The 20,865-nt window shown below is 38.3% G+C and overlaps 4 protein-coding genes and 1 long non-coding RNA gene across 13 annotated transcripts; 4 read left to right on the top strand and 1 right to left on the bottom strand.

The window, feature by feature from the left end:
* Window positions 1–645: 645 nt before the first annotated feature.
* On the bottom strand, window positions 646–2,351 carry LOC122534491 (COP9 signalosome complex subunit 6). Of its 2 annotated transcripts, none has more exons than XM_043665174.1 (6): window positions 2,230–2,351; window positions 1,872–2,121; window positions 1,518–1,801; window positions 1,296–1,461; window positions 1,030–1,223; window positions 646–957 (listed from the first exon to the last, which is right to left on the bottom strand). In XM_043665174.1, the coding sequence occupies exons 2-6, from the start codon at window positions 2,101–2,103 to the stop codon at window positions 817–819; spliced, it is 1,017 nt and encodes a 338-aa protein (XP_043521109.1). In that variant the 5' UTR covers window positions 2,104–2,121; window positions 2,230–2,351; the 3' UTR covers window positions 646–816. The 2 variants fall into 2 exon arrangements, with proteins under 2 accessions (XP_043521109.1, XP_043521110.1); XM_043665175.1 differs by having other exon boundaries at window positions 1,872–2,115; window positions 2,230–2,343.
* A 366-nt stretch (window positions 2,352–2,717) lies between these two features.
* LOC122534488 lies at window positions 2,718–7,920 on the top strand. Of its 2 annotated transcripts, none has more exons than XM_043665165.1 (5): window positions 2,718–2,813; window positions 4,784–6,428; window positions 6,497–6,667; window positions 6,758–6,898; window positions 6,989–7,920. In XM_043665165.1, exons 2-5 carry the CDS (start codon window positions 4,797–4,799, stop codon window positions 7,145–7,147), a joined length of 2,103 nt encoding a protein of 700 aa, XP_043521100.1. In that variant the 5' UTR covers window positions 2,718–2,813; window positions 4,784–4,796; the 3' UTR covers window positions 7,148–7,920. The 2 variants fall into 2 exon arrangements, with proteins under 2 accessions (XP_043521100.1, XP_043521099.1); XM_043665164.1 differs by lacking the exon at window positions 2,718–2,813 and adding an exon at window positions 2,846–2,944.
* Window positions 3,394–4,506, top strand: LOC122534493 (phosphatidate cytidylyltransferase, mitochondrial). The gene has a single exon (XM_043665176.1). The coding sequence runs from the start codon at window positions 3,394–3,396 to the stop codon at window positions 4,504–4,506; it is 1,113 nt and encodes a 370-aa protein (XP_043521111.1).
* Window positions 7,921–8,292: 372 nt separating the features above from the next.
* Window positions 8,293–14,035, top strand: LOC122534489 (E3 ubiquitin-protein ligase RNF13-like). Of its 7 annotated transcripts, none has more exons than XM_043665169.1 (8): window positions 8,293–8,554; window positions 9,574–9,891; window positions 10,113–10,305; window positions 10,427–10,635; window positions 10,747–10,921; window positions 11,006–11,164; window positions 11,230–11,436; window positions 11,615–14,035. In XM_043665169.1, exons 2-8 carry the CDS (start codon window positions 9,712–9,714, stop codon window positions 11,839–11,841), a joined length of 1,350 nt encoding a protein of 449 aa, XP_043521104.1. In that variant the 5' UTR covers window positions 8,293–8,554; window positions 9,574–9,711; the 3' UTR covers window positions 11,842–14,035. The 7 variants fall into 7 exon arrangements, with proteins under 7 accessions (XP_043521104.1, XP_043521103.1, XP_043521102.1 ...); XM_043665168.1 differs by having other exon boundaries at window positions 8,293–8,804; XM_043665167.1 differs by having other exon boundaries at window positions 8,293–8,808.
* Window positions 14,036–16,012: 1,977 nt separating this feature from the next.
* LOC122534484 lies at window positions 16,013–17,921 on the top strand. Its single transcript, XR_006307914.1, has 3 exons — window positions 16,013–16,193; window positions 16,894–16,898; window positions 17,892–17,921. It is a non-coding gene; the product is annotated as an uncharacterized LOC122534484 (long non-coding RNA).
* The last annotated feature ends 2,944 nt before the right edge of the window (window positions 17,922–20,865 follow it).

Genomic DNA, 20,865 nt, shown 5'->3' with positions numbered 1-20,865 from the left:
ATATATATATATATATATATATATATATATATATATATATATATATATATATATATATATATATATATATATATATATATATATATATATAAATAAGTAAAAGTAAATGTAATATTCGTATAGATTTTTAGATAAAGACTTTTAGTCTTATTTTATAGGCCGCTTTTTTATATCGAATAGAATTTATACGAAATAGATCACACAAACGATAGAAATTGAATATATAAGAAAAATGTAACGTGGCCTCCGAAATCGTAAATATAAAAAACATACAAACACATACATATATATAAACTTATGTACGTAAGAATGTATGTTTGTATATATGTATACATGTATGTATGTACGTATGTATGTATGAATGAATGTACACACACAACAAACATATGTGTACTACGAGATGTCTTCCACTACTACGAAAAAAATAAAAAGAGAAAAAGGAAAACGCGCAACTATATCTGTAAGAATTATTTCTACATTCTTGATGTATGTTTTGTTGTAAACAATATTGCCTAGAATATCTTACAAAATTCTTTGTATGTATGTATGTAAGAAAGAAGTACGAGGCATATATTAAAAAATTTACATTATAGAAATAATACAGAATTTGATTATCCTTGTAAATTCAAATCAAATATTGCAATATTTATTTTACTTTTATGTTTATTTTTAAGGGGTACAATATCTACTACAACATTCGATTTATTTAATATATATATATATTTACTGTATTGAGTCTCACAGATTCCAGGAGTATTCATTATAATTTATAGAGTAAAAAAGATACAAGTATAAAAAACAACGAATATTTGCTTATCACAAGAAAAGACTTCGTAAACGACGACCTACACCTTGTCTATCGTACAAAATATTGAATTTGTTAACAAACTGATTGATATTGTTACAACCTTTTGTTATAATACCAAGATACGTCATCAGACCAAAGTCATTGCATTGCTGAAAATATGAACAATATTACATATTGAATACGTAGGTTAATTATTCTCCTAGATTGTAACATATACTTACATTATAAAAATCAGCTTTAAATTTGGGATTGTTTAAAACTGGCAATCTGTGTCCCAAAGAACAGGCTGCTCTTAAAACTTCATGGTTCCCTTTTAATTCACCGTTTTGTACAGCTTGTACATATTTTAAAACTAATTTCACTCTTGAATGTAACATTTTTATAGCACTATGTTGTGCAGTGAGATGTTCTGCAACTGTTATGAATTACAAATTTAAGTTTTACCTACATTTTGCTTATTCACATGGTTATATGGACACAAAATTACCCAATGAACTTTCTCCTTGATCATTACTACACATTCTTGCTACATGATCCACACCAATTCTTTCTGCCTCCTCTGTTGCTAATGTATAAGTCAACGGGACAAACAACATTGTGGCTTCCCCATTTACTAAATCAATCACAGATTCATACATGGAGACAGAGAGTTGCTACAAAACATAAAACTTATTAAATAGTACATGCATGGTCAATAATTAATACATACATCAGTATTTTTTGGTCTTGGATCAAGCTTCAATAACACAGGACTTTCATTAATTTCACAAAGTTGTTTATGTACTGTAATATCTTTCTCATTGGGCATATCGCCTGTAGTATACCAGCCAAGAAAATCCATTTCGCTAAAGACTTGTTTAAATTGTTCTTCCTTGGTATTGTAATAATCTCTATCGATGATGACATCATCCTTAATACATGTAAACATTAATTCAAAAGAATTCATAATTTCTATATTGCGTCCTTTCTGTTTACCAATAAGTGCTCCGTACACTAGAACATTGAGTCATGAAAAATGTGAACTATTGAAATATAAAAGTGAAAAACAGTACAGAATATGTACCTAGTTGATCTGTGCCTTCTTGAGCACGTAGCCTGGTCCAGTGTTCGCTGACATTCATTATGACAAGAGGATGAAGACTAATAGAAACAGAACCGACTGTACCCGAAGATGCCATCACTTTGATAGCACTAGATGGATTTATTGATGTGATGTTGCTTTTTCCAGAAGTATCATCGTCAACTTCCATCGGTGTATCAGTTGAAACCGTTGCGTTATTTTCATCAACCTCCATGATGTTTAAAAACTATTTCTACACGTTTGTGTTGCGTACAACAATATGTAAAAAAAATTATTAATCAGTATTCTGTGGGATGTACAATGATCGCAAATAATATCGATATGAATTTTGTTACGATACCTAGTTTCTTGATTAAATAAAGTTCTTTGTTTAATATATTCCTATTTAGTGTATGTATATTTAAATAATATCAGCCGAGTCCGAAATGTCCAACTTGATCGTGCTTTCCCTCGCAATCGTGCCCGACTATAAATTCAGCGTTGTCAAATTTACGTGTATATGTAGCTACTTAGATAACGTACGTAATACACCGCTCGTAAAATGTTCCTTTGTGATGCAATAAATTATTATAAATCTAGATAACGTACAGCGAATCTGGAATTAGTGATCGTGTGTCGTACACAGCAGAAGTTGCATCGAAAAACACACTAGCCCGAAAAGGTTTCACTACCTGAATAAACACTTGAGCATGTGTACTGCCGTGTACAATTGGACATTTTAAAAAGAGAATCGTTAAACCGATTAAACGCGTTATATACGTTATATACGAGAGTAATTGCAAAAACACATAAATGTTTAACCGAAACAGCACAGTTGAGTGTTGCGACGATTAAATCCAATGAGACGATAGAACAGAAACTGGCGATTCCTAGGCCAGCCAATATGAAACAATCATGTGTTTTCTGGGCCCGACGTACAGCACAGTAAGATGTTACGCTGCATGATTTTCTCATTTATTTGCCCTTGTTTATTTTGAATTGATCGCGTTGATCGGAACGCTTTTGGATGATCCAATAACAAAACCGCGGTACAGGCGACATTTCGTCGAGTTTAAGTGAGTATGTGTATCGATTGGACAATTCACGAGGAAAAATTTTAGGTTAGACGGAACGGATCTGGGTTAATAAAGGGCGCAGTTGATTGCGAATGTCCAAAAATTTGTCACCTTTCTTGTCGAACCTTGTCTAGGACAATTTGGAGTCGAGAAATATTTGTTTTATCTCGACTGTTATCTTTTTTGTGTTATTCAATATTGTATTTTTTCTCTGAATTGCGTTTGTAATTTTCGTTGACACAAAACAAATCAACTGTACTCTAATTAAATTTATACATACATACATATACATATATATATATAAGAAAGAGAAACGAAGGTATCATCAATGATTGCATTAAAATTTTTGATTTAATGTTTGAGGATAGAAAGAAGTATTATGCAGAATTAAAGCTATTGAGTGGTTTCCCTGGGAACTTGATACTTTGTACTGTTGATATCTTTGTACAATGGAGAAATTAATAGGAGTCCATCAGTTGAAAGATATACTCAACAACTTCCCAAGGACTGTAAAATTTTGCTTTGCGTATGGATCTGCGGCGTTCAAACAAATGAACAATCAGTCGAACAGTATGATCGATCTTGTATTTGTTGTTCGTAATGTAAATCAATGGCATGCCGAAAATTTAAAGCTCAATCCAAAGCATTATGCCCAACCGCTGAAGCTTTTTGGACACAAGGCAATTACTAACATACAAGAGAAATGGGGCGCTAAAGTATATTACAATACGCTGGTTAAAATGCCGCAAGGACATATGATCAAGTACGGTGTAATTTCTGAAGTTTCACTGATAGAAGACCTACTGGATTGGACTGACATATACTTAGCAGGGAGGCTACACAAACCAGTTAAAATACTTGTGGAACCAAATGAACATTCTCAATTACGCACAGCGTTGGTACAAAATTTACATTCGGCTGTACATGCAGCATTGTTGTTGCTCCCACAGCATTTTACGGAAGTTGAGTTTTACAAAGTTATAGCTGGCTTATCCTATAATGGTGATTTTCGTATGACGTTTGGCGAAAATAAAGAGAAAGTGAACAACATTGTTTTACCCCAACTGACATACTTTAGGCAATTATACAGCCCAATTTTACATCGTTTTGAGAATTATGTTGATATTCCAAAGTCTGAGAACATGACTGTTACCTGCCATCAAGATACAAGCCCTACAACAAAAATACATCACTTGAATCAGTTACCAAGAACACCGCAAGTCAAGCTTGTTAGGGCATGGTCTCAAGGTCCCAGATCAAAGGACACTGAAGATTGTTTACGTGCAATTGCTTATGATCCTGACTGTGGTGAAATATTAGAAGATTGCTTGAGACAGATTGTGTGGAGATCCAGTGTTACCCAAAGTCTGAAGGGTATTGTAACTGCTGGGTTTATGAAATCTATTCAGTACAGTGCAGCGAAAGTAATGAAGATGTTGCAAACAAATTCACAGATAACTCCCCTTCCAAAATTAGAGCCGAGTCAAAGTAAAGTTGAAAGAATAGTGGAGAGTGTAAAGAATCAGGCACAATCAAAAGAAACAGACAAGCGCATAGACTAGTAATCACATTAATCTTGCTCATACTTTAATTCTGTCATATGTACTGTGATTCGTGCGAATATATTTTGAATAAAGTTCTCATTTAGTTGACTTGTAATTATTGTTCCTAGGTATACTCAATACCGTAATGTTTTAAATTATTTTTATAAAACGCTGTTCCGTTCTACTAAGTAGAATAATTAAGGATTAAAGTCAAATTCTTAATTATTATATTATATATATATATATATGGTGTTATCTGTTTGTAAAAATGTACGTGTATTTATACTGGTTTCAGCGAATAATTAATTATGACTACAATGGATTCTGATTCTGAAAGTCAGGACAGTGATGATGGACGACGATTTCGTTTTGAAGCTACTCGTAAAGATAACGTGCAGTTAGACGCAAAATTAGGAAAACTGTCGAGATCGAGATCAAAATCGGAACACGAGTCTGGCTATAATGACACAGAGCATAAAGATAAAAAAGACAAATCTAAACGTCACTGTAACAAAGAACACAAATTTTCAAAAGAACTAGACTCCGACAACGACTTCAAACATTGTACTAAGCATTCGAAACATTCTGTCGAGTCGAAAAACTCGAAACACGAAGATGATGATGATCATAAAAATGTAAGAGACGCTGGTTCGGATGCTAAGAGTACTACGTTATCGTCAAAGCATAAAACGAAATATGCAGAACGGCACAAGAGTAGAAGCCGAAATGAACATCGAAGCAACAAGTCTCAAGAACGATGTCGTAGCCGAAACGAAAACGACAAGCATAGAAACAAATCTCACGAAAAGTATAAGCATTCTATTCGCGATAGAAGCCGCGACAAAAATTATCAGCCGTACAAAACGAGATCCGAAGAGCACGGTAAGTTTCGAGGAGAATCTGAAAGGCATAACACACACAAAAAGATGCTGGTGAGAGAAGATGAAGGGCAATGCTTGGAAGAATATTCTTCATCTAAAAATGTAGAACAAGGTCATAACGATAATGAATCACCAACGAAGAGAGATCTTTCAGTGGAGAATCAAGAATATAAAGATGAATTGAATTTATCTGAATTTGACATCCTCTCGGAGACGGATGAAAATACATCCGATTGTTCTGATATAAAGGATAAAAACTCACTATCACAACAACATAATAAGAAATCGAAAAAAAGAAATTTTAACAATGAATGCGATAATTTGCCAAAAAAGCAGGCGAAACAAATCGAACCCATGGAAGGATCGCTAAAGGTAAATGCAAGGAAGAATAATATGTTGTATGGTTCCAGTAATAATAATTCTGGTACCATTTCAGATTCCTCATTAGGTACTACATCGCCTATACTGACAGAATCGAGGAAAAACATAGTTGATTTAAATAGTAAGGAGGAGAGTTTGAATTTTACTGAACAAACTTCCTTGCATCCCGATAATTACGACTCTGCAAAAGCAACAGATGTTCATTTATCTGAGACGTGTATTGAGAAATGTACAACCTACGGACCGGCCCTGCCGCCGCAATTAACAGTTGATTCTTCCATTAGCATGGAATCAGATGAAGATGTACATTTTATAGGACCTTGTTTATCAAAGAATGACGCACAGGATACAAGTGCAAGAACTGAGAAAGACACACTACACAGCATTAATCAAGATAACATAATGCAAAATGATACGGATGTTGTTTTTGGTCCAGCATTACCACCGCATTTATTGAAGCAAAAATATAATAACGAAACAAATACAAAAATCATGGGCCCTACTCTTCCAAATACCATAACATTGTTTAATGATAATGAAGTAAATCAAATAGAATCCGAGGACGAAGATGAAGGTATAGGTCCATTGCCGGTTAATCATCCAGCGTTAGACAGTAACTACGTACAAAGACAATTGGAACAACGAGCGCAGCTAATTAAAAATGAACAGAAGAATGAGGTAAGACAAATTGATTGTCTTGATATTTGAAATGTTCAAAAATTGGAATATAATGAACTATATTACAGGATAGTAAGGTGAATCAACGGGAAGAATGGATGATCGAGTTACCTCCAACTCAGATTGATAATTTAGGATTAACATCACGAAAATTTCGAATGAGAGCAGGTCCAGATATGTCTGATAGGTCATGCTGGACAGATACTCCAGCAAAGAAAGCTGAGAAACGAAAACAGCGAGTAAATACGATATAATATATATTTTTTTTTTTTTTTTTTGCAAAGAAGAAAATTGTTAAAGTAATGTTGCTGCACATCTCATCATTTTAGGAAGAAGAGAAACTACACAATGTTCAAACATCGATTCGAGATTTGTTTGAGGAAAGTGGTAAAACTGAATGTAGGAAAAGTAAGAAACGTGAGAAATCGCTTTTAGAAATACATCGAAACCAGCTACAAAAGGAAAAACGGGTTCGTTTCGTTTATTTTATACTCTGGATTTAGATATTTGTATTTTCCTCTAAATGAGAAACTCTAATAAAAGTGAAATATAAATTTTAGAAAGAAGAAAAAAAGGCAAAATCAACCGCGCAGGCAATTAGAAGACCATTTGACAGAGATATCGATTTAACAGTTAATCGATTCGATCAGTCTCAGAAGAATGCTATCATACATAAAGCACAATATTTAGACGAAAGGTTTTCTCGCGGAAAGATTTAATAAGAAATCAGAGTAAATATTTCAATTCATTATTAAAATTTTATATGTAGAGTACATAACGAATTAATTTGTTTCAGTATAAGTAGTTTTGCTAATGAGTGCCTTCACACACGCACACACGCGCGCGCGCGCGCGCGCGCACACACACACACACACACACACACACACACACACACACATTTATAGTAAAATTATATTTCAAGATAAACCGAATGTTTTCATTTTTCATAAATAATTTTTTCTTATTTAATGTTTTGTCATTATAACAGTTAATCATATTGTAAATGATATTTATGTTGAAATATTAAAAATGTTTAAAATACCCAAAGACTGGAATATATTCGAAGTCACTCAGGCAAAATATATTATATGCTATAATCTAAATTTAATTAATTATTCCTTAAGTATTAAAAAATTACATTATATATAAATAATATATTTATATATAATTATCTTAATTATCTTTATATGCATTATAAATCATATCAAGTCATAGTTTTGTTTTTATTTTTATTGTTTAAATGGTCACTTTTCACGTTTGTAATGTTTATGTGCAGCATGACATGTGATAAGTGAATAAACTGTAACATTGTATATATACATAATAGACATAAATTTCACGTATAAAAACAGAAAAGTACTTTTTTTCGATTAATTTTACTGGGCAATCGATTTTATTCGTAACTATTTAAGGACATTTTGATGTAACAGTTGTTTTATCCAATGCAAACAGTTGTAATTGTACTAAGTTTAAATACACTTTTTACAAAAATCATCGTGCGTTTAATTTGCTTCACGAGATAAAACAAAAAGAAAAGGAAGGAGAAAAAAAATGTCAACAATATTAACATTTAAAAAAAGTAAAAATATTAATATCTGCGTAATCGATCACAAAAAAAAAAAACGTAACAAATGTGAAAAAGGTCGAGATGCGAAATGCGTTAAGTAAATCAGTAATTACACATTAGACATAATGAAATATATCATGAAAACAGCATCGAAGATTCAAACAAGGTAAATTTTAATTTGAAAGTTATCGTTATGAGATATTACCATATAAAAATCGATGCGTTACAAGTAAAAGCTGACATTTAATTCGATTTAAATTTAGCGCTCGCGTCGCGTGACGTACACACGTCCAAGATGGCCGCGCTCGACAGAGAAATAGAGGAAAAGGTGTATGTACGACATCCGCGTGACTCCAGTGATCAAGTTACTTACAATTGCTTTTTTTTTATTTCAAATGTAAAAAAATCGGACAAATGGCTCTTGCGTTATGTGTACACGGCCGTTCAAGTCGCTTTTATTGAAGTAATTATGAACAAATCGAACGAAGCTGAGTCTTTGACATTTGCTGGCAAACTTTAATCGACGGATTAAATCAGTCGCAGTCCGTCTAACGTCGTCGTAAGGGACTTTATGTTTTTTATCAGCAAGCGATATTCCCCCGATATTTCTGTCGTTTCGGAACCGTGAAAATGAAACGCGACGTGTAAACGATGCGTGTCTTGTTGCACACTTGTGATAGCCACAATATTACATTTGCGAATGCGTGTATGCACGTACATACTTGCGTACGTTTTACGAACCGATTGAATGTCCCCTGTGTGTCATACGTAACGTGTTTTCCTGGATGAAAAAGGATAGAGGGACATTAGTATGTATGTATGTATCAGTATATCGAAGTTATCTACATACTTCATATCTAAGCGTTGAGTACTGACAAAATAAGGGTTAAAAATTTGCATACGTCTCCGTGTACAACATACGTTTGTCACAAGATGCTTCTCACGAATTATTGGTGCATTTTGTTATATACAGCATAACCCGATATTTTTGGAGAAACTTGCAATGCCCGTTTGTCAATGTATTATGTCGGAATAACGGATGTACGTTAATTGCACACAATCTTTTTTCTCATACTGACAATAGAATAATTAGCTTGCATCTTTTCGCCTACGGATCGTTTATTCAACAATTAATCGACAATTAATCGTTCAAAGATGTAGTCGTGTATCGAGAGTGAAATGTTACAGTATAATTCATCAACAAACTTGATCTTGCTCACTAATTCTTTGGCATAAGTGAGGTTTACTGTACGAAATATAAATTATTGTCACATAAGAATGTATTATTACTTGATGATGTAGTTAGTATATAGATGCTATATGAAAGTGGTAGGAGTTAATATTCAATTCTTATAGAGATAAAAAGAATCCTCGTTACGGTAGAAACGTGTGACTCATTGTATGGGAAAGAAGATTCTTTGGGAATTAATAATCTTTTTAGTACACAAACATGAGTATGCAATTGCACAATTTTATTAATTGTAATTTTATGATGACGTATGTAGTGTATATAATAAATAAGATAGATAAGTAAAACTGTTGGCAAACAATCTAAGTATTGCAATTATTTTGACGCAGGTTAGCATCATTTTGTTTGTTGCAATGGATACGTTAGTATCTTGGGACTGAGTGCAACGTATAATGAAGTCCTTAAACAAAGTTTCCATAGAGTATTAAAATTGACAAGATAGTGGATACCTTTAACATTTTAAAAAAATGAGACAGTGTTGCTTGAACCACCAACTTCAATTGTGGCTTATGTTCCTTGTCTTTTGTGTGATGTGCAACAAAGCGGATATTTTAGTATTTTCTGCAGCCGCTAGGCATCAGATTGAAGAAGAATTTAGAGATATACCAGCTAGATTCGGAGGTTTAATACCATCTGATGGGATTAAGGTATTTAATATCATAACATGAGTCATATATGATGCTTGTGTTACGTTATATGTGTTAAGAAAAAGTAACAAAGTATCTCATAAATGTGCATTTTTATATAATTATATCATCAATGCAATCTAATATCGATAGTTTTGATAATTTTGTTAGAAAATAGAATACAATAATAGACAAATTGGGAATGAAACAGATTTTTTGGTTTATGGGAAATCTTTTATTAGGGAATGGTTGTGTATGCAGAACCATCTACGGCATGCCATGAAATACAGGGTCCTCCTAATAATACCAATTATAATGGCAATTGGATAGTTTTGATTGCTCGCTATAATTGTAGTTTTGAAAGAAAAGTACGAATGGCACAGAAGGCTGGGTACGATGCTGTGATTATACATAATGTAAACAGCAACAAACTAGGTAATTGTTTTCAATACAAGAATACACAACAAGTGCAATGATTATCATTGAGAGAATTTAAACAATGGTCATTCAGTGTTAGAATGCTTGTGAATTATACATATAATATTCTTTGTTACAGAACCAATGCAAGCTAGAGATCCTGGAGGAATATTAATACCATCTGTATTTGTCAGTGAAATCACAGGATTAATCATTAAAGAAAATTATTTATACGATGAGTTATATTTTATACTAATCAATGATGATATCCCATTCAATGTAACACACTTGTTTTTGCCTTTTGCTATTGTTATTGGAATATGTTTTCTAGTCATGATTATCTTTATGGTGAGAGTTGCAAAATGAAATTATAAGCAACCTTTGAATTATTTTTAGCAAGATATAGTTATTATTGTGTACGTTTAAAACATTTTTTTTTTTCTTTTTGTAAATTTACAGATTGTTAGATGTATTAAAGAGAGGAGAAAGCAACGAAGGCATAGGTTGTCTAATTCAAGTTTGAAGAAGATTCCTACGCACAAATATACAAAAGGAGATCCGTATGAAACGTGTGCGATTTGTTTAGACGATTATGCAGAAGGTGAAAAATTACGAGTGTTACCCTGTGCACATGGTTAGTATGCCTCCTTGTGTGTGATTGTTGAAATATTTAAAATGCGGTATTAATATCTTGAATAATAATTTCATTTATCTTCAGCTTATCATACAAAATGTATAGATCCTTGGTTGACAAAAAATCGTAGAGTGTGTCCCGTTTGTAAGCGAAAAGTTTTTGCAGCGGATGAGCAAGTTGTTACTGACGAGAGTGATTCGGATGCCGACGATACGACACCTTTGATTCGCGAGGGTCATCAAGGTAATAAGAAAAAAAAAAATCTTCATTCTTTTCAGTATAAAAAATTCAATTAAATGTTTTATTAGGAACTCAAGGTGGAACATTTTCGCGACAAAGGGAGAACCCTTTTAGCCGTGCTAGATCACAGACCAGAAGATCACAAACAATCCATTCAAGTAGTAGTTCCGATTCGGAAGAATTGTTTGATACACCAGATGATGAAGCTAGTGTAAGTGGCGGGGAACCATCTAGTGGAACTGTTTTCAGGGCGTTTGATATTCATAGCATTAATGGTAAGAATTACTTTGAGATATTACTTAAGCACGTTTTTATTAATCCTCCCAATGCAGCTCAACATTCATGATATGTTGTAAAATATAACTTGTTAGATAATTATAACTATCAGCACTGTGAGGATTGATAATTTAGTAATGGAGAAAAAAAATAGCAATTTTAATCGTTTAATTTAAGGCGAGTTGCCGGATCTAGAATGTTCTGTGAGCAGCACTAAACCACACACAGTAAATTTATGTACAGACGCTGAAGGCTTGCCAGCCCCAGTCGTTCAAATCATAAATCGAAATAGACGACCTGTAGCAAATTCACAAATTTGTGAAATTGGATCTGTCGTATCAATTGAAAACGAAGCTACAAATTTTATTAACACGGATTCTGAAGAGACCGATATTCATGTGTAAAACTCAATTCAATTCTATTTTTTATTATGTGTCTATGTTGTGGATAAAATCGATACGTTCTTTTAAGGTGTTACAAAATTAGATTACTAAAATAATTCATAAATATGAAAACGAGGAACATTTTCAATGTTTTAAGGACTTCATCTTTTATTTCAAAGAACTAAGATATCTGATATATATATATATATTTATCATCACTTGTATCTCTGTCAACTAACTGGTTCGCATTAACATGACTGTTCCATAAATTTACTTCATTCTTGTCTAACTTCACTGTTCTTCAAGCATTTTTTTCTACGTCATGTATTTTATAACAAGGTAAGGCGAAAATTTCTTGAAAATATGCCATTGTTTTAATAGTAAAAATCATTGTTACCCTGTCAGCTTATTTTAATTAAAAATCAACTTAAATATACGAAAATAGTTATTTAATAGCGTTAAGACTGCAAATTACTTTTCTCTTTTGTTTAAAAGATGTTCGTATAGAAACAGTTTATTCAGAAGTATTGTAATTCGTTTAAATTCATTCATTTGTTTTACTCAAAACTTTATTATCAACATTATTAAAAACTAACTAACGTTTATTTACAGTTTTACACGGCCTAGATATTTTATCTTTACACTTGATTCATATATACTTTACTATTATCTTTGTTTAGTGATCACAGTATATACATACACACAGATACACACATTCATATATATCTTTTCTTTTTGTTTGATATTAAAAATATATTTTTAATTATTTCATTAAAGATGATCATTGGCGATATACATATATACATACCATGAAAGGAAAAAATATATCTTTTAATGACATATAATCAGCAACGTGAATTTGTAAATATTATTTGTTATTGTATATACATACATATATATATATATATATATATATATATATATAAGTTAGAAGACCAAAAATAGAATTTTCTTTAATATGCAGGACATGTAGAGTACAATTAAAATACAATGGATAGGGTATATTTGAGATGTTGATTGTTACGTTAACCGCATTGAATTTTGTTAAACAAATTTAGTAAAAGGTAATGATACATCTAATATTGATAACTGATTTTCTAAAAAGACGTAATAAAATATAATTGCATGTTTTTGACATGCTGTTTTCTATACAGATTCTGTAAATCTGTTTATACATACGTGCAGAGTGTTTGAGGAGGAATCACTTTCGCTGGTGTGTTTGATAGGCCAGTCTGAATAAAAAAAAGTCGTACACACTATGGACTTTGATTTACTTGTTCGAGAAACAGATTTTACATTTGTATAATTGACACAGAAAAATAAGTTTTCATCTTTTTACTCGTATAGACCAAACGAGGTGCCCAAAGTAACGATTTTAATGATTGTCATCAGCCCATTATATAATTTCACGTTTAATATTATTAATGGCAATGCGTGTAGCTCGTATTTGTCCTTCACGTGTTTCTGGGTTACTGTTGCTGTACACTGCCCTAGAAGGAAGGTCATCATTTTGGCCATTTCCTTTGAGCTATAATAAAAAAAAAAAAGATGAAAATTATTTCTCTACTCTGATTGTATATAAATGCAAGATCTGCTTTTTGAAATAAGTAAAAAACAAGTGAATCGAAACTTATAGTACATGTGGCCTCTTTTATTCAGAATGACCTGATCAAACACACTGGTAAAGTTTCCTCCTGAGGCACTCTGTATGTATATATAGATATAGTTGGAGGGGTAAGGTGGGTTGGGATGGAGGAGAGGAGTTTTCAGTCATTTCCTAATAACGTGATAAAAACTGTCTAAAGTTAAACTGCAAAGATATGTATCATGTAGAGAGAGAGAGAGAGAGAGAGAGACGATGCTTAATTATGAATTAATAAATTACGGAAATTAGGAGATGATTATTGTGATTCGATTGATGTTTAAATGAAGTCTTTCGGGAGAGAAGTGAAACACGGGGAAAGTTGTATAAAATTGTGTAAATAGTCGATATGCGTGAGGTGATGATGCGTGCGTGAGTCTGCGCGTGTACGTATGTATGTATGTATGTATCAATATGTACATGTATATGTATATTTTACAATGTTAAAGAATGAATTTTTACTTGATAATTATGATGTCCGAATCGAAAGATCAGACTTGCTACCATCTTATTGTTTAATGCTAGATGTATTGTTCGGATAAAAATAAAAAGATATTTATATTTTGTGTTTTACTGTACTGCAGTTTCTCTACTTTTGTCGATGTATTTCTCTACCGTTTGTCGATGTATGAAATAACTTATTTGCAGAGATAGAAAAGAAGGAATCGTTAATTATCCAAAAAAATGTCATCGTTTCCAACGGCGTGAGTTGAAGAAATGTGTAACTGGAACAAACATTGTCACCAAGGAGACGGTAATTGCGACAAGAACTAAAAAAAAAAAAAGACAATTGACAATTTCACAAACTCGTGAAAAAGAAATGACAAGAAAGGAGTAGAGTTTCGGAGCGATTGTTTAAATGCAAGAATAGGAAGAATAAATAGAAAGGTAAAATGAGCAGGATAGGCGAGAAAAGAGGAGAGAGAAAGAGTAGGAGGAAGAGGAGGGAGGAGGGAGGCAAGCAGAAGCGACAATGTAGGAAAGTTATGCGGTTGTACAGAGGAAAGAGGTTCTAACAGTGTTCTGTCGAGTTGAGTGAGAGCGAGTGGCCGCACGTGACGGCACAATGCCATTTGAATTCGCCTCCTTGTTCAAAAAAATCGGCCACAGACGGTCACGATGACGAGGAAAGATCGTGCTCTGTTCTTCATAGCTTCGGCCTCTTCAACCTCATCCGAGTAGCCTCATCCTCTCCACCTTCGCTATCGCAGCAACCCCGATTTCTTCCTCCACCTCTGAATCTTTCTTATTCATCCTCTTGATCTTTCCTCTTCTGTCACCCATACTATTCGACGTCCCTTTCTCCACCTTTTGCTGCTTTTTTTTTTTTTACAAAATCGAGCACTTTCGATGCTACCTACCAACCAGTTAGTTTCCAACACGTATCCGTACAATTGTAACGTTGTTGTTGCTTTTTTTTTTCTTCTTCCTTTTTTTCCTTTTTATCACATTGACACGCGAATGTTAGAGTGACAGTCGAGCAGATTAAACGATGGATGCGTTTCTGTTAATTTTCCTTGCAATGCGGCGCAGTTCGTCGATGTTTCACATTGTTGTAATTGCTTCCGCGTTACATAATGCTCGGCATGACGTGCGAGAAACAAGGATTTATGGAACGTTGTCACGGAACAATCAATTTTTGCGCAATGTTTTACATCAGCGAGTCGTAAATGTTCATAAATACTCGTCCCCGAGTCGATCTGTGAAAATGTGCGAATCGTTTTTAGTTGGAGACATTGCGCAATTTACTTGCCCTCGTGCGTTATCTCGTGTCACGTTTTTACACGATGTGTCAATACCGTTTTAATGTATTCATAGCAATGGAACACCTGGAGAAGGACGCGTGTAGCAACCAGGTTCATTCATACGTTCAAGAATTGAAATCTAATCTCGCCACGTGACCACCTGCGTTTCGGAACAAGTGCACAAATCATGCATCACGAGATAGAGCTCTGAATCTCGTTAGCCTGTTATCGCAGATTAACGCTGGCGTAGTAAAAAATGGGGACCGTTTACGAGCTTGATTCATCAATTAAAATTCAATAATTAAAGGCAAACAAAACGATTCGACAGAGCATTCAGAGTAGCGTTTGCACGTGAACGTGTTGCGTGGATCAAGATCCGAAAGATCGAGATCAAGATTGTATCAGGTATCTCATATGTATGTTCAAACTAAAAAAAAAAAAAAGAAAAAAAAATGCATCGCGCAAAGTACTTGTTAATAAATCAGTTGCCATTTCAGCCGAGGTACGTTCGTCGTCGACTAGCATAAAAGGGAAGACCACAGGACATTGGATCTACGCGATTAAAAGCGGATTTGAAGAAGTTTCCGCGGCAACATACCGCAAGTGCCTTTAAATCGGCGCTCTCTGCTCTTTTCCCCGTTAGCCGAGGGTGAAGAAAGCACGAGCGAGACACAATCGCGGCAAAGATGTTTCTCATCCTTCGTCGATAATTTCCAATTTCGATTTGAAATTTCGACCCTCGAGACGGTGTCCCTCGCCGCACGCTCGTAGTCGAGACTGCGCGAGCTAGCGCGAGCTAGCCAGAGTAATAATCGAGTGAGCTAGCCGTTCGCGTGACTAACTCGTCGCTGTTGCCGCAGCTGCTCGCGGATTATCGATTCGCGAGTATTTCCCTTCGTCCGTGGTCATGCGCCGTCCGGGCCACACCACCAGTCGACCTAACTTTGAAACAGGGAGAGACCGAACGAGTACAAAATAGAGAGAGGGTGAAAAAGAGAGAGAGAGAAGGATAAGCTGCGAACACCGTCCTTGGTAGGATACGCCTTTTCGTGTATGCGTATATCCGTGCGCAAGGAAACGTGCTCTCGCGCTGGATGCTAACGCGGTGCATGCGCTCTCCGCCGTTGAACGCTGCTGCATCGTCCACTTGGTATATTTGGAACATGGTCGTTGCGTCGACGACGATATCCCCATGATTGTCGAGGGAGCTTTTCAATTCCACGTGTCAACGTGAGCAAACGACATCACGTTCGAACCGCGGCGACAAAAATCGTCGAAAGCTTGCGTCCAACGTCTTGGAATTGCCATTGTTTGTCCCCCCCCCCCAAAAAAAAAAAAAAAAACGAACCGATGTCGAAAGTATGTTTCGTTGTACGAGGGAGATTATTTTCCATCGAACGTCTACGGCTGTTGTAATAGGTCAGCGAGAGAGCGAAGATCCGATCGGATCTCTTCTTTTTTTTGGATGTCACTGCGGCTCGCGGACCGTAACGAGCGGCCGGGAACCGTTATACAATAACTCGTCGCTTTCTTTCCCTCTCGCGCTCGTCCGATAACGATATCACTGTACGTACAGAGAATTGCAATAAAAGTGACAGACTTTTTTGTCATTTGCTTCGCCATGTCTCGGGTTACGTCTCGATGTTACTCGAAACTGAAGCTGAGGAAATGTTGCAATTTTGGCAGAAAAGGTTGCTCGACCTCGGTCAGAAAAGGTTGCTCGTTTAGAAAAAAAAAAAACGTCTCGAGAACGAACGATTCGGAGATGGACAAAGGAGTAATCCGACGCACCGCGTGGGGAAACGGCGTGTGCCACCGTTGTTTTTGGTCGAGTGACGGAAAAACACGAGAATCGGGGGGGGGACATCGCGAAAACTGCTGAAGAGAGGAAAGGAGGGGAAGGGCAAGCTCGAGGAGTCGAGAAGCGAGTGAGGGGAAGAGCGAGAGAAAGAAAACGAGAGAGAGAGCAGATAATCGGGGATGGAACGAAGGGCACAAAGGATCGCGACGAAGAGGAGGTGGAACAGGGGTCAGAGAGCGGTGAGATGGTTGCTGCTCCCTGCTCCCGATAAAGAGAAAGATGGCGGATTCACATGGGACGGAGACGGGGCACGCGATTTCCACCGATTCTCCGGCCTGTCGACGACGAGAGAGGATGTCGATGGTATTACTCGATGCGACGACGATCGACGGTCACTTGATCCGAGACGGAAAATGGGGGAGGAATCTCTTGGCGTCCGTGCTGCTTTCGAAGGGTGGCAGCAAACGAACGCGAGGGGGCAGGATTGAAAGAGAAAGGGGTCGGGTGATGCGCGAGAAGGAGGGAAAAGAAGGATGGTGGTGGAGGAGGAGGAGGAGGAGGAGGACGAAAGTAGGGGTGAAAAAGGGGGCGAGATGGAGGCGCGCGCAAGAGATCCACCCGAGATTACAACTGATACGAATGTACGTGTGCATAAAAGGGAGAAAGACGAGGAACGACCGAAATAGACGGGGAGGGGAGGGGGAGAGGACGATCAGGAACAGCAGGAGAGAGAAAGAAAGAAAGAAGGAGCGAGTTAAAATAGGGAATAGGCAAAACCGTAGTAGGAAAACGGGTGGTTGAAAGAGGAGAGGATGGGAAAAGTATCGCGGGGAGGAAGAGGCGAGGAGTAGCGATAGATAGATAGATAGATATATATATATAGAGAGAGAGAGAGAGAGAGAGAGAGAGAGAGAGGGAGAGGAGAAATTTCAGCGTGTGTGTGTATGTAATGTATGTGTACATGTATGTATGTATGTATGTATTTGTGTGTGTGTGCGTGCGTGTGCGCGTGCGAATTGGAAAGACAGACCATCCGAGAGACCGAAGGTGCAGCGAAGTTTCCGTCGTCTCTCGGAGAGGGACTCTCGGTACGTTCGTTGTACGAACCGCGCGCAGTTGCTGGTGCGCGGCTACGGGGTCGGTGTTTCCGTGTCACGCGCACGACCCCAAAAAGTGTGTATGTGCGTGCGTGCGTGCCTGCGTGCGTGGTTCGACTGCCGTCCGCGTTGCAGGCTCCATCAATTACGCGACGATAAACACGGGATCCTGTCTGTGCAACATTATACGAACAGCAGCGAGTTAGATCGGAGGGAGAGGAAGAAGTAGAAGTAGTAGAAAAAGAAGAAGAGGAAGAAGAAGAAGAAGAAGAAGAAGAAGGAGGAGGAGGAGGAGGAGAAGGAGGAGGAAGTGGAGAGAGGAAACAAAGAAGAAGGAAGAGGAAGAGGGAAAAAGCAGAGAAAAAGAGAGAAAGCCAAAGGCGCGTTTCACGAAACACGATCATTATCGGTCGCGCCACCATCGTGTCGATAAAGGTTTCGCTCGCCCGAAACCGCGAAAAGTGGATTCGTCGATTCTGCTGCTGGACCACAGCAAACACCGCCCCGTTTCGCCAGTTTCCACACACCAGTGGCCGTCGATCGTCGACGATTTCTGCTACTATTTGGGCGAATATCGGAGGCGAAGGAACGGAAGGAAGGAGAAAAGAAAGCGAAACGAATAGACAGACAGACAGACAGACAGACAGACAGACAGACAGATAGATAGATAGATAGATACATAGAAAGAGGGAGAGAGAGAGGAGAGGGAGGGGGGAGTAAGAGGAAAAGGAAAGAGTCGGTCACGCTGGTAGTGACACTGTTAAATCTCGTTTCGTCGACGCGCAAACGATGCGTTGACAACGGAAACTGAGCAAAGGATATCACCTCGGCGCTGAATATCGATGTTCACCGTGCAGTTAAATTCCGGTGGGTGAAAAATTCGGTGCGCGCTGTAGTAGGTACGCGCGTGCGACTCTCTGGCTGGCGAGATTCAAAGTGAGTCGACGCGACGCGACGCGACGCGACGCGACACGACGCGATTTCAAAGGTGCGCCACGGTCGAGGGACACACGGAGCCTCCAGTGCCACGAGGAGCTCCGACAACGGCTCGTCGAGAGACGAGTTCCGCCTGTAACAGCGAGAGAGAGAGAGAGAAAGGGAGAGAGTGTGTCGAGTCGAGCAGCAGCAGTACGACACACGACACGACACGACACGACACGAGTCTCGAGAAAGTTTCGGTCACGATTGGATGCTCGTCGCGCGGCAGCGACCAAACCGAGAGGATCTCCGTGGAGCTCGGTATCGAGGAGCAAGGTGATTCGATCGGACGCGCCATCCGTCCTGCGTTTTCCGCGTGTCGAAGCCGCCCCCGAGTGGAATCGCCGACTCGTTCGTAAGAAAGGTGCCCGCTCGACACCGTACACCGAGCCGACGAGAGAAGACGATCGAAACGTAGCAAACTAGTCGGTGGCTGGGGAGAGAGAGAGAGAGAGAGAGAGATTGCATTTGAGAAGGAAAGAGGAAGAAGAAGAGGAGGAGGAGGAAGAAGAGGAAGAAGAAGAAGAAGAAGAAGAAAACGGTGAATTGGTCAATCCGTTGGAAGAAGGAAGAGATTCGACAATCTTATCGTCGTCTATCCGTTTGGAATTTCCATCGTCACGGTGCAGAGGGCCGTGCGCGCGCTCCTCCGCGCGCGCGCGCGCGAGCTCTCACGCGCGGATCCTGGTGCGCGTTACCATTTATCAAGGCTAGCCCCATAACCTTACTTTGCCACCGAGGAAAACCGAGTCTCCTCCGACTGCCTCGATCATCGTGCTGCACGAACGAGGGAAGAGAGAAGAGGGGGAGAGTGGGTGTTTCGTGTTGAGACGCGTTGCACCCGAGCGTCGTAGAGAGAATCAGCAAGGAAACCCACTCGTTGGAGGGTGTAGAGGAGCAAGAGAGAAGTGTACCGAGCGAGATAGCTGGCTAGCTGGCTAGCTGGATAAATAGGTAGATAGATGAATGGACAGATAGTTAGACAGATAGTGAGACAGTGAGAGAGATAGGGAGACAGAGTGTGCGTGCGTGCGTGCGTGCGTGCGTGCGCGTGTGTGTGTGTGAGTGTGTGAGAGAGAGTGGCGCGTGTGTGTGAGTGAAAGAGAGGAGGGGGAGGGAGAGAGAGAGAGAGAGAGAGAGAGAGAGAGAGAGAGAGAAAAGCACAACGAGGTCAAGGAGGAAAGGTTAGGTAAGAGTACTCGCGGAAGGTGGATACTCGGCAGGCTGCTGGCAAACTTGCTTGGGGTGTGTCCATGAAGCGGACGCAATGGCAACGAGCGAACGAAACGACGTCGTCGGTGCCGCGTAGGTCGTCAGCAACGTGGTGGCCGTCGTCAGAGTCGTCGTTGAAGCCGCGGTGGTACGCGTTGCCGTTTGATCGGCAGGCGTGATCGTCCGCTTGATAAACGAAGGGGGGGCAGGGGAGAAGGCAAAGGGAGAATAAACGCCGGGCGTTTAGGATGCAGCATGAACCTCGGTGTCCCGTATCGGGAGCTGGTGAGCCTCGGAAGGGGGACTACGGTGTCCAGGTGCTTTCGCCGGTCGAGAGATCGCAGGTCTCCGTTGTCCTCGAAGCGGGCAGTATCGCCGGCGTCGTCGCCGCCGCTGCCGTCGTCACTGCCGTCGCCACTGCCGTTGTCGTCGCCGTCGCCGTCGCCGTCAACATTGCTGGCGCAACAACAACAACAACAACAACACCACCAACAACAACAACAACAGCAGCAGCAGCAACGACAACAAGTACTACTACTACTACTACTACTACTATTACTACTACTACGA

This window comes from Frieseomelitta varia, unplaced genomic scaffold (assembly GCF_011392965.1).
Source record: "Frieseomelitta varia isolate USP_RPSP 00005682 unplaced genomic scaffold, Fvar_1.2 scaffold_600, whole genome shotgun sequence".
NCBI classification, from domain to species: domain Eukaryota; kingdom Metazoa; phylum Arthropoda; class Insecta; order Hymenoptera; family Apidae; genus Frieseomelitta; species Frieseomelitta varia.
The sequence above is the reverse complement of the archived record's forward strand: the minus strand, read 5'-3'. Positions and strand labels throughout refer to the sequence as shown.